Genomic DNA, 13,942 nt, shown 5'->3' on the forward strand with positions numbered 1-13,942 from the left:
TGATGAAATGAGTTGAACGAAGTCCACCGTAGGTCAGAAGGAAAATTGAATAGACATTTAAAATTTATAAACATAAAAGGAAGATTGAAATTCAACCAGGCAAGTCTGCCATAATTGCATGTACATAAGCAGAAATAAATTCAAGCATTTTTTAATAACACAGTACCTTACACAACAACAGGGATGCCATATACTTTCAAGAAGTGCAACATTATTGCACATTGAGTTCTTTTCAACCTAAGTACGTTGAAATAATATGGTTACCTTATAATCAGGAAATAAGTTCAAGCACTTTTTAATAACACATAGTACCTTAACAACAGGGCTACATATACTTTCTACAAGTGCTAGATTATTGCACATTGATTTCTCTTTAGTTTCTGATATTTGGTCTCCTCATGTTCCTATAGTTTTGCAAGTTGTTGAGCGTATTTTGGATCAATGCAAACGACAACCTACATGGTTTTTCACATCACAAAAGTAGATAGTAAGAACTAACGAAAGGCTGAAACAATAGAAAACAAAAACAATGAAAATAACAAAATGCCCTTATTTATACCTTTCCAGCACTTTTACCAGAATGAAGGTACTCAACAGCATCAGCAACTGAATGTAGCCCAACAAATTGTTTGGGATCTATGGCAATCTTCAAAACATAGATGAACAAAAAATTGTTACTTTATTAGCCAAACTGCTCTTTGACGTGCACAAAATAAATTCATCAAGAAAGAGTGGATGATAATCAGTTCTTTAATAAATCCAACTCAACTTCTTCAAGCCATGGCAGTAGATATGTTAGAAATTTGATCCGGCAAAAATATACCAACCTTAAGCTTCCCAGAAGAGAAAAGATTAACTAGTCTATCCAAATGCTCTTGCCATAGGTGAGCATATTGTATCAGGAAAAATCCAGCCTGAGAACAAACTCAAACAACCAAATTAGTCAAAGATAATATCATGCACTTGAAAAACCTGACATCCAGACAAAGCAATGTCAAAATCCAATTTAAGATCCACAAAAGAGGAGTTTCTGACAACATATTTCGAAATCTCTTAACGCATGAAAGAAACTTCTTTACTGACACTACTTCGGTGAAGTTAATAATGCAGGTAGTCATCAGAGTCGCATTTGACCAGGACATATCTCCATTGTCATTGAACAATATAGAAGGTTCTCTTTGGAGATACAACATAACACCAAATATGGGGGACAGAGAGGGAAGCTTCTCCCTCCATAGGTCTTTCGCTCGCCATAGAGCTTTTCGAAATCCCTCAGAAGAAATCTTCTTTTTCTAATGACTCACTCAGTAGGCTATGCATTTACTTCATCTCAAAGGGGAATAGAGAGTTAATTGATGTAAAACTCCCTCAGCTCAAAAACCAAAGTATAACTTTTTGCGGAGGAGAAATAAAATGCATAACTTTTCTTTTAAAAAAAAACTACCAACTTCTCATTCCAAATCAATTTAAAAAATGCAGCAGTTTTATGGCACGACCAATTCAAATTCTCAGCAAGAATCTCTTAATGAACCTAAAGCAATAACCTCCAAGGGTTCAAAGAAAAGAGAGTTCAAACTCTAATCGCTCAATCAATGAATTAATTTAAATAGGTCACCACACGTCCCCACATATATACAAGCATCTCACTTTCTTTTTACTAGTTACAACAGTTTCCCAGCTAACTGAACTTCCCACTTTACCAGCATACAACTACCGCACTATTTTATCTTATTTTGGGGGGGTCACAATCAGGCTCATTACAAATAAACCTCTCTTGGCAATCATCCTTGAGGATGAAATATGGCTATGGAGATTTAGCTCCACCAGGATCAAATGAGAATTGTGAACAACCCGCAATCACAAGGGACAGCTGCAAAAATTGTGTACAACCACAAGAAGTGAAGTAGGCAACTAGTGCAGGATTCCTGTTTATGCTCTTGATCCTTCTGGTCATCATGATGGATAGAACGTGCTAGCTAGTTAGAGTTTAGAAAGGGAATGCCAAATGATTGTTTATTATTTTGGAAGGCAGCGGAAACGCATTGGAGTAGTGGTTAGACACAATCTTCACCCAAAACAGTAAATTTTGCTACTAGACTAAGCATTATGTTGAGCCCTGGAGATGCAGCAGCAGTCAAAAACCACCTCCATCCCACCGCTTCTTCTATCTTCAAAGACGAAGTTCGTGGTCTTTGCCAAGCTCAGATTCTTATCTACCTTCTCTTCTGGAGTAGGGAAAGTCACCATTCTTTTGGATGGTCTTCCGGTTCAGACATCAATTACAGTCCACCTTCATTATGCAGTTTTTCCGGGACTCATCAGCTGCAGACTACCTACACCAATATCTGTATTTCGATTGCCGCCAATACTCAAAGCTTCCTCAAAGCTTCACCACTCACAGGCTCGGTTCCTGTCAGGAACTACTATGCTAGCATGCACTACATCTCCTACAATAAATGTACATGCTCCCAAGCTAGGTCAGCCATGGATTTCTTAATAACATCATTTTATAGTTGGATTTTTGGTAGTCGATATCCTTCTCCATAGTTGCCATTGCTGTCCAAGAATCAATAGATTCTGATAATATTGTCACAGCCAATTCAAATTTGCGGCACGAATCTCACAGAGATTTAACTTTTCAAAGAACAAGAGGAGAGATCAAAGAGAGAGAGGGCACCCATAATATGATTCCGTAGGGTTTCTCAATCTTCTATACTAATGACAACAAATGACTAGAGGTGACATCCAGTAAATGAGCGATTATAGTATGGTTCTCTTGAAAAATATGTTATTAGCCTATCAAGCTCCCCGAACTGGATAGCAGATTAATTATGTATAAAATTTCCAATTTCTTTCCATTCCCAGTCTGGGACTCCCGAAGATAGGTTCCAAAGCACTTGGTTTCCATACCTCCTTCGGAGTTCAGCTACCGCAACCTCTTTAACTAATCAAAACTAAATTGGGGTACTCTTCTTCTAACCTTTCAGGGCCAAATTCCAGCACTACAACTCCAACATAAACCAGGTTTGGTTGCCAACTTGCTGTTACCAACGTTAAATCCAATAACGAGTGAGCAATCCTTGATCACCTCATAATACCTCTCCATAATAATTATGCTGCCCTTCCAGAAAATCACCCATAAAATCAGCACCCATGTTAAGGACAAATGGGTTTCCTCCACAGGTCTTCCTCTTCACGTGCAAATTCTTCACCAACCACTTCCCGATGGTTTGGTTGAAGATGCATACACCTAAACCTCCTTCTCAGATGGGATGTTGCCCTTTACCACCATACCAAATGATATCAAACACACAGATTAACATGACTAGTGTTATGCATTTTTAATCAGGCACGAAAACTAAAAGCGGTAAGATCTAGAACTCATATTTTATTTGTTCTAAAACTTGAGTGAAAATTCATAATTGCAATAAGCACATTCATGATATGATATTATGTAAGCATATTGGATCACTGAAACGATAGACAGCAAGACATACCACCGTTTGACTTTTTGCTAGAAGCTTTTCACATATTCCAGGGTAATTCCGAGGCTTCCACCCATGTTCTCCTTGATACTGCAACGAGATCTTAGTGAGTTGGCTTTCAAAGTCAAACTAAAAAGATAGGAATATTGAGACTCCAACAGAAGTTGTATTAATATGAGTTCATCGCAGCAGCCAATCAACATGAAAGTGCATCTATGAGAAGTTAACCTGAGAAATCATTCCAATGACAACCAGTCGTCCATAGACAGCCAATGCATTCAAGCAAATGTCGAACATCTCACCACCAACAGATTCATACACAATATCAGTACCTTTAGGGAACTCCTTCTTCAAAACCTGGTAGAGAAAAATATTTATATACAACTAATTACATCTCTAATTTTAAACTAAGATATCATATGCTCACCCATAAAATCAGAACTACAGAAAACATTTAAGAACTTATTTCAAGAACGAATGATAAGCAACACAAAAACAGAGCATCCACCCTTAAGTTAGACATCCAAGCTAATGCTGCACTGGGGTACTCATGGTTGCTGCTAATACATCTACATGGTAATGCTCAACTTGCACTCTCCAACCACTACAACAACAACAACAGACCCAGTGTATTCCCACAGAGTGGGGTCTGGGGAGGGTAAGATGTACGCAGTCCATACCGCTACCTCAGAGGAAATAGAGAGGTCGTTTCCGATAGACCCTCGGCTCAAGATATAGAACAATATACCAAGGTAGCATAACAAAAATCAAAGGTAAGAAATAGTAACACTAGATATCCGAGAAAAGGAAATTAGAGAAAAACGAACAAACAAAATAAGAAATAAGGAAAACGAATACCCATGTAGTAGTAACACACACTCACCGACCTAAGACACGTACCACACCCAACTCTCCTAACACCTAACCATAACCGACCCACTCACACTAGCCTTCTACCCTAATCCGTGACCTCCACACCTTCCTGTCTAGGGTCATGTCCTCAGTAAGCTGAAACAGCTCCATGTCGTGCCTAATCACCTCCCTCCAGTATTTCTTTGGCCTACCTCTACTCCTCCTGAAGCCATCCAAAGCTAGCCTTTCGCACCTCCGAACTGGGGCATCTGTGCCCCTCCTCATCACATGCCCAAACCATCTCAACCTTCCTTCTCGCATCTTATCCTCCACCGAAGCCACTCCCACCTTCTCCCGGATAGTCTCATTCCAAACTTTATCCCCTCTAGTCAGGCCACACATCCAAACCATCTCCAACCACTACAATGTTCAAAATTCTACTTCAAGAACCTAAAACTTCAGAGAATCAACATCGCATAACACTCGGTTTCACATATTGATTTAATTTTGCACATGTTCTAGGCCATTTATGAAGAAACGCAGCAAATGAGAGTTCTGCATATAAGACATAGTGTGACACAGACTCATCTCTATCAATGAGTTCTTGATTAGTGATATTAGGTGAGAGAAGTTCAGCTCCTTAGCACCCAATTTTCTACCAATGCCGGCTGGCATAGAAGGTGTACTATGACAACATTCCTTTTCAGCAGTGAGGTGACAACATCAATTGATCAATCAACAAACTAAGCCGCAATTCCAGAATTATTGGGATCAGCTATACAAATCTTTATATCTATTCCACTCTATTCAGGTCCATTTTACTCAGCTACAACACGGTCTATTTTTAAGGCAAATAAGTGATTCTCTAAAACTAGACGTTCTCAAAAGATCCCATTCAGCAACTCTTTTCCCATTAAGAGTTTGATATTTATAAGAACTACCCTGGAGGGGTTCCCTGCTTTTCCACAAAGAATTCTGAGGGATTACATGCTGCACTGCAATAACATTTGAATGACAAAACTAATAAATATTATATTTACCCAAGACAGCACCGTGCAAGTTATGGAAACATATAGCCAGTGAGTTTGAGAAACTTAACAGCTTTTATATCTTCTGCTTTGTAGTCAATGACTCGATCAACTCCCAAATCCTTAAGAAGCTTGGCCTTTTCATTACCTCCACAAGTTGCAACTACTGTATTTCCAGCTAATTTTGCAAGCTTACATAGCAAATAGTTGAGAATGTGTTAGTTACCTTACCAACATGACAATGAGAAGTAACAGTATGATACGATATATATAAACACAAGAAGCAGGAGGAGAAGATATGACATGAAATCGCCTAAATAGACACACTTCCAGAAGGAAAACATTGGAAATGTGTAAAGGGGGGATATAATGAAAAGCAGCACAATAACTAGAAAAAACTAATCTAGTAGGTAAGAAGCATTCTGAAAAATTAACTTTTGCAAGTTCCTTGTTCATCTTTTGAAGTAAATACTTTCCTTATTACATGGAATTTCACACTACTATTATCTAATACATGTTATTAAGAGGTCTTAACCTAACTACTCTTCCTGCAGGTTCATTTTTTTCTTTTATGCTATACCTGAACAGCAAATTGCCCTGTTGCTCCTGCAGCAGCAGTCACAAGAACAACTTTTCCTGATTCCATTTGAGCAGCCTATAGATTCAATAGTAAGTAATTTAATTCAAATAAGAAGAATGAACTGAAATATTTATAAATCAACCCCAACTGTTATAAAATAGTGTGCAAGCTGTACGTTACATGACTACAGACGGTCCTTCACCTAAGAAACAGGATAAAAGATTCTTTGAATACTTATACAAAAAAAAAAGCTTAAATTAACCTTTTCCAAAGCAATTGATGCGGTGAGTCCAGAGGTAAGCATTGCAAGTACTTCTGGAGCAGGTTTTGCTACAGGAAGGATGTGTTTGGCAGGGACCTGAATACAGAAGCCAAACTACATAAACTCACCAAGGAAAATTAAAGATTAGATGATTCAAACCTGATAAGAATGAATTTGCAAAACTGCAGTTACCATGGTGAATTCAGCATAACTGCCAAAAGTCATGATGGCAGCAGGCATACCAATCTTTAAATTTCTAACGGCATCACCAATTGCAGCAATTATTCCCACAGCCTGCAGTACAAGAGGCTTAAATTTGAGGCAAGTAAATTACAACAAAAACAACATACCTAGTGTAATCCCACAAGTGGGGTCTAGGGAGGTTAAGACGTACGGTCAGGCAAGCAAATTCAGGAGTTAAAAAGTATATAATGAATAAAGCACGAAACTACTCCAATTTAAGGAATTAAATTATGATTTAAGTCGAAAACTGGCTTTCAGTCAATACATCATAACACATTCAGAAAACCAATTCAATCTTCCAGCATCACGACAAGCTAATAAAACTGCAGGTAACCATCATGTGATCAAAATGAAAGCCTAAGAAGGTAGCAAACATAACATGACCAAAGATTACACTCAGAGGAGCTTCTACATCTAGGATAATTTTAGTACAGACGGTATGGTTTGGTGCAACTAAAATTCAACAAGACACACCAAAGGCTAATTTTAGTCATTTTGCGTTGAAATTGACTGAAATCTTGCCAACATCAGGATGCGGCTATCAGGGACGGATGATGGAAGAAACGGATAGAGATGCCATAGGTAAAGGAATTTGGCTGGGATGCCTCAGTTAAGAAAATGGACTTTAAGGAGCCAACAAGTGGGTTGAGATTGAGAGCAATGGAGGGATGTTCAATGTTCATGTAGATTGGGAAGGAAACTAAGGAGAAGACTAAGAACAAGACTGCTGCCTCAAGTCTACTTTTTTAACGTTCCTTTTCAATCAATTAAAACAGGAATTTGGCTTGGATGCCTTAGTTAAGAAAACGGACTTTAAGGAGCCAACAAGAGGTTTGAGACTGAGAGCAACAGAGGGGTGTTCAATGTTCATGTAGACTGGGAAGGAAACCAAGGGAAGACTTAGAAGAAGACTGTTGCCTCAAGTTTGCTTCTTAAATATTCCTATTCAATCAATTAAATAAAAGAAGTAAACAATTTAACGGACCAAAAAAAGCCTTGGCATTTGAAGTGACCGACTTGAAACTACCACCAGTCAATACTTTCAACATAACCTTGAAGAGACGACTTTTATTAAAATTTGTTTTTGTCAGTGGAATATCATAACCTCCATGAGTAACAACCAATATTTTTGAAAAATAGAAGGAAAAACCAAAATAGTGCTGAAATAACTTCACTAAATGGATTGATGTGTATAGCTAAATTGGTTTTAACTGATTAGTGTACATGCCTACCCATGTTCATTGGCAGCGCTGCAGAGCACCACCATTTTTTTTTTTGGATCAAGGCAACGCACCACCAATCAGTAATAAAGGGTACAACAACAACAACAAACCCACTAATAAAGGGTATGCAAAAAAAAAAAAAAAACACTTTGAAAGAGCTAATGCAATAGACTCTCATCCTTGTGGTTCATTATGTTAGATTTCCTAGTCAAATCAAATAGGGCAAAAGATGTAGAATCTCAAGTGAAAATGATCATGACAGTATTCATAACCACAAATTACATTTCTGCTTACTGCTTGACTAAAATACAAACATCTATGTCAGCTTGAAGAGAGTGTAGGAAACTGCTGCTGCTTTATAATTTTCAAGTGCTAGTAGTTGTAGCTTTGAGTAGGGATTTCATTCATATCAGTCCATATTCCAATCTATGATTTTATGTATGACACCTCAGAAATCATGCATTTTGATAGAAATTAATTAAAATGGAAAATCGCAGCAGCTATATGGTTTTTCCATGCAGCTCCCTACATTCTATATATACACACACACACACATACATATATATCACATCTATAGACATTTCCAAATTTCACAAACAAACCCAAAGAATTCAGGAAGTTCTTGTTGTACCTCGAAGCCAGAATCCAGTGGAAGGAGGGAGTTAACGTCTTTGCCATTTCCACTGAAATACCGCCCTGAGCTGAAGTTGACCTATTGCAAAATGCTTCTGTCAGTGAAGAACTTAACCATGTGTGTGTATGTTCAGTGAGGTGGCAAGGGGCTTGTAAAATGCTTCTGGCAGTGAAGAACTTAACCATGTCTGTGCATGTGTAGGGTGGAGGAATTGGAGTTTGGGGAAGGGGGGACATTTCCATCATATGCATTGCCCCAGAAGGACCTTAATAAGACCAGCCAATGATAAATATGTATCATCAGGCTGAACAACAAGCAAAAGGGTACAACATTCTCTCTTGGTTAATAGAGATAAAATTGTATTCTCCAGTTACGGAACATACAAATACAGCTTGCACAGACTGCATGAGGACAGGGAACCACAAAGTTGACGCATCTATTTAGTATGATCAACAAAACTAAAATTGTTTCTTGCAGAAATAATTTTTTTAAAAAAACTCACATCACTAGCATTCACACCAGCATAGATGACTTTTAACAGAACGTAATCTGGCTTGAGAGGCAATCTCAATTCAGTGCGCACAATTCTGGTAGCACTGCGAAAATTGTGACTCAGCGTGTTGACGACTCTGGAAAAAAAGAATCAGAAGCAAAAAATCTCAAAATCATCAGAAATAACGAGGGAGAACCTCCACAGAATTAATAAAGTAACGAAACAAAAGTAACTAAAGCAAATAATGAAAAGGTAAATATTGCAACACTAGCAGCATTGGCACTGCAGTCACCAACTTCATATGCCAAAGAGAGGTTTGAGGTGGAACAATGACAATGAGTTTTTTTCTTTTCCTTTTCTCTTTATTTCTCTCTTTGTTTTTTGCTCACTTTCCTCTATAGGAGGAGACATTTGCAGATTGGCACCGTGATGACATGTGCAGTTGAAATTTCAAACAACCTCAACAAGAGAAAATAATCAATCATACACATGGTCTACCAAAGATCAGAATCACATTACTTACACTTTTTCAAAGCTGTGAGGAATCTTAAGATCCATTGGAACTGTGACCAAAGATTTACGTGATTTTGAAGACGGAAGACGGTATTTTGCTTCTTCTGCAGGAGTTGGCCAATACTCCAAGCCCCTTCTGCTAGTAACCCAAAGACATGCCCCTGCTTTACTCTCATCTCTGATTAGTTGAAAAGCACCTGTAAAAAGCAGGTATTACAGACTTTAAACTGGAATGCTATATTCACGCTAGATGTTTTTGATAGATAACCATCCCCTAACTAATTTACTTCTGTCTTGAATGGCACACTTTTTCCGTATTCACCAAGTGAAACAAAACAATCTGAAATAATTTAATGGTGCAAGGGATTTCAGCTAAACCATCCCAACCCCAACCCCATCGACCATCCCCGCCCCACAAAGAAAGAAACAGATTTTTGGACCACCAGTGGAGTAAGAAAGGCATCAGACATGCAGCTTACTAGTCCATATCATGTGTATGCAAATAAACATAGTGGCTGGTATTGACAGTAAAATCATAATTCTAAGACAACAGAATTACAGTAGAACATACCTTCCAACAGAAGTTCCATCGGAAGATACCCTCCAAGTTGATCAATAAATGAAGGATTGACCTGTCCTGCCAAATCAGTCTGGACAAACTGTATACAACAAGTAAACAGTAAATTCATGTCTGAGGTTAACACACATCAATCATGTTATATGCTCTTCCTTCACATCAACATCTCATGTTTTTGAGATATAGGGCAGCTTTCGGATGTCCCCCAAAGATGATGCTTTAATTCTGAAAGCCGTTTCTTAAAACTTTTGGTTAGAAACAGCAACTTCAGTGATGATGTGGAAAGATTCAATAACATAAGCAAAGCAAGTAACCTGGAATTATAAACAAGTATATTAAAGTGTTTATATTATGTCCTACTCTTTCAAGGAATCCTTTAGCCCTGCTAGAGATTTTTATGCCAGTAAAGCATATAGACAGCTTTTAGTAAGTTTTATTTTGTATAATGTTTGCCCGGTATGAATTTTAATGGAGAAACATGGTCAGTAAGGATTCATATAGCCAACCCAACTTGTTTCAGGCTAAAAGGTGTAGTAGTTATTGTTAAGTGCATCATCAGTAACAAATTAAGTTTTCACATATGAAAGAGTGCAATGAAGATATAATTAAGAATTTAAAAGTGTATCCTCCCTAAGAGTTCAAGCCTTACGAAAGTGGGTGCACAATTCAACATCCCACCCCCCACACTCCCCAACCACCAAAAAAAAAAGTTTCCGTTCATCTTCTTTCTTTTTGGGTATATAAAAGCGTAACGGGTCTAACAGCTTAAATTTTAGATGAGGTGAAAACAACTCACCACCCTCTACTCAACCCACCTTTATTCTTGGCTAAGCAGCTCAACTTCTCAAAAGCATATTACCTCCAGCATGTCAAAGTGTTGAGAAAGTAAAAACGTCTTAAAATTAAAATTGAAAATGAAATCTACATCAATAAGACCCTAGTTTCCGCTTCCACCACCCAGAATCCTTCGTGTTTAATTTATATCTTTTTTCTGGTTAAGGATGGTGCCAGCAAGGTCATGGTCCCACTAGAAGTTCTGTACAAAACTAGACTGCTATTGATTCAAAATGCTCATCTTTTGCAAGGAAAAAAAGCCTTTTGAGAAATTATATCCCACATGGATAAAAGCCATTTCTTCTGGTGTTCAGCTTTACAAAACATCCTGATTTATTCAAATTTCATCCAGTAAAAGAATGTCATGACCAAGCTGGTAAATAGCTCAGAGAGAAAACCTAAACTGCCATTACTTTGCAGTCTTTATTTCATCCTGCTTTAAAGTAACTTCTGCAAGCAAATACTCCATCCATGTCGAATCAATATTTACTTTCTTTTGTTTTTAGTTTTGAATATTTAACCATTTTAAATACTTCCCAAGAAATCTTTAATAAAATTCTAATTCACAAATTTAAGCATGACTGAGCAGGTAAAACATGTAAAAAGTGCTACTTATGACCTAGTTGTGCTTATCCAAAATTTAATTTCTTGAACGATCAACCTTACTTTTCCTTTTTGCCTCTTTGGACTTTATATATTATAGAATTGTGGTGGTAATTCATTTTGAATACTGGCTGTATGTTGGCTTTTTCATGCATTTGATTTTCATTCCTTCTCTTTTGTGTCCTTTTTGTTCTCCATTATTCGAAACTGAGTTGTTTGTTTGTGTGAAGCAAAACAGTGCCTCAAGTGATGATGATACTCAAGCTTTTAGGCCCTCCAAAAATAGGGGTAACAGATAGCATACATGGGTCATATCCGAGACTGACTAAAATCATTGTAGCTGTGTGTTTAAGAGAGAGAAAATCCCTTTCCATCTATCAACCTTATAAAAGATCAGAGTACCTCAGGGCAGAGCACATTGATGCGGATTCCTTGGCGCTTAAAAGGAGCAAGTGATCTCGTAAACATGACAACACCTCCTATAAACAAAAAATTTCATTATACCCAAAGGTTGCAAAGAGAAATAAATGAGTTTGCGTTTCGTGTATTGGACCATTAGAAAATAAGAGAAGAAAATAGGAATGGATGGTGAGGACTGGAAATCAAGATCTAATTAATGAACAAAATGCGGAACAAAAAAAGAAAGAAAAAAGCGGAGGCCGGTTTTAAATGATATGGTCCATATGGAATAGCATAAAGTATCTAACCTTTGGAGGCCGAATAGATAGGGCCTGCATACATCGGATAGAGTCCTGAAGCAGAACCTAAATTTATTATTACCCCTGGCTTTTGGGCGGTTTGCATGGCTTGAATCTGCATAACATGTGTTTATGTTATCTGACCATGAATGAATGATCCAGAAAGAGTTAAAAAATATAGAAAACATACTTGGAACCCGTTGCACACATAAGGTGCTCTAAAAGCCAACACATTTCATCATAAATTAAAATCTACAAACACAAGAAGAAAATATGTAATTATAGGCCACAAATTTAGCTGTATCTATGACACACCAGATTTAAGAGGCTGATTATATCAACTGATCTGGCCATTATTGTTAGTAGGAGGCTGTAAATGGAGTTTCTGCTGATGAGGGCGCTTAGAGTTTAAGCAAAATAAAAATATTATATCACAACTAAAGAAAATATCACATGGACAATGGTGTGGGCATTGGGTTCAATTATACTAATATGTATATGACAAGAACACTTTGAAGGATTAATACCAGTACCGTATCTTATACATTTGAAACATGCATGTTAATTGGAGTTCAAGATAAATAGTGTTAACAGATTGTAAGATCTAGTTGTAGCATTCCTCCATTGACATAACCTTACAACATCCATTCCAAAGCTAAATAATTTTTCAAGGAAAATAAGGGATTATCTAAAGCTAGAGATTCTCTAATTCTCACACTTAAACCCTACATGGACATTCAAGTCTCTAATAAGGAAAAAAAAAAGATTCTTGACAAACATTGGTCTAATGTAAATATTTGTAAAGATCATCACTCGATGGGTCTTTTACTTACATTATGTTTTGGTCATAGTTAAGTACACATTGATTCTGAGAGGTGATAAATCTTTTGAGGAATAATAGGTCTACCTTATCCTCTTTTGTAACCTTCAGTTATTATCGCACCCAAAGACTGCATATGGAGTCTGATGCAACTGCACTTGACAAAAGCTCCAAACTTGCTAAATGATTCCATAGCTCAATCCTAATAACCAATCTAATGTGAACATTTACACCTAACAGAGAGAACATTTTATTTCTAGAAAAACTAATTATCGACCTTAAAATTTTGAGAGGACAACCATCAATACATCTCTCCACAATTTTAGATATCTGGAAGAATATTGATAAAGAAGAACTTTTTCTTGGTTCTAATCAAGCTTCTTAACAGCTTTAACATGGTAAATATTGATATCCATCAACTTGAGCAGCCATAAAACAGAGAATTAGAATATACCGCAAGACGAGTGCTATCTATAACTCCGATGAGGTTCACATTAATTGTGCGTCTCCAGCTTTTAGACCCATCAGTTTGATCATTGCGGAATGGAATAATATCACCGATGCCTGCACTGTTAATACAGATATCTAGTCCTCCATATGTTACAAAATGCTTCTCGAAAGCAGCTTTTAGCTCTCCTGCACAGATGTTGAGACGCCATTACTTATTGTAGAAATACGTTTTTATTTTGCAAAAGACTTACGTGATGAAAATTATGCATCAACAGACCTCCATATATGATGTGTGTGAACTTATTTTGCGGAAGACTTGCAAATAAACAAGCAAACAACAACTATGGTCTATGCCTCAATCCTAAACAAGTGGAGGTGGCTGTACGAATCCTCACTGACCATGTCACTCCATATTGTTTATGCGTCAGTAGACTTCCATACTTAATGTGTGTGCGTGTGTAATCACAAGCATATATATCCAAGCAAAAGATCAGCGCAAGGATCAAATAACAGGGAAGATTTTATTGTTAGGGCTTTCCTTCGAATCTTGAGTCGCCTAATTAGAATATGTAATCCATAAATTAGCATTCCTTTCTGTTAAGGCACATAATTATGATAAGTGGTCATTGAATGCATCAAAGTAAGTA

At 37.3% G+C, this 13,942-nt stretch overlaps 1 protein-coding gene across 1 annotated transcript in view; it reads right to left on the bottom strand.

The window, feature by feature from the left end:
* Window positions 1-84: 84 nt before the first annotated feature.
* The window catches only part of LOC107840281 (prostaglandin reductase-3), a 19,358-nt gene continuing 5,500 nt past the window's right edge, over window positions 85-13,942 (bottom strand). The window contains exons 3-18 of the mRNA XM_047395079.1: window positions 13,300-13,481; window positions 12,035-12,140; window positions 11,730-11,806; window positions 9,885-9,972; window positions 9,324-9,510; window positions 8,810-8,936; window positions 8,305-8,385; window positions 6,400-6,501; window positions 6,208-6,303; window positions 5,946-6,020; window positions 5,437-5,556; window positions 3,714-3,842; window positions 3,498-3,575; window positions 828-914; window positions 560-646; window positions 85-455 (exon numbers count right to left, since the gene is read on the bottom strand). Of these exons, the coding sequence (XP_047251035.1) occupies window positions 405-455; window positions 560-646; window positions 828-914; window positions 3,498-3,575; window positions 3,714-3,842; window positions 5,437-5,556; window positions 5,946-6,020; window positions 6,208-6,303; window positions 6,400-6,501; window positions 8,305-8,385; window positions 8,810-8,936; window positions 9,324-9,510; window positions 9,885-9,972; window positions 11,730-11,806; window positions 12,035-12,140; window positions 13,300-13,481 (1,673 nt within the window). The 3' untranslated portion in view covers window positions 85-404. The remainder of the gene's footprint in view (window positions 456-559; window positions 647-827; window positions 915-3,497; window positions 3,576-3,713; window positions 3,843-5,436; window positions 5,557-5,945; window positions 6,021-6,207; window positions 6,304-6,399; window positions 6,502-8,304; window positions 8,386-8,809; window positions 8,937-9,323; window positions 9,511-9,884; window positions 9,973-11,729; window positions 11,807-12,034; window positions 12,141-13,299; window positions 13,482-13,942) is intronic.

The sequence above is a fragment of the Capsicum annuum genome, chromosome 8 (genome assembly GCF_002878395.1).
Source record: "Capsicum annuum cultivar UCD-10X-F1 chromosome 8, UCD10Xv1.1, whole genome shotgun sequence".
Taxonomy (NCBI): domain Eukaryota; kingdom Viridiplantae; phylum Streptophyta; class Magnoliopsida; order Solanales; family Solanaceae; genus Capsicum; species Capsicum annuum.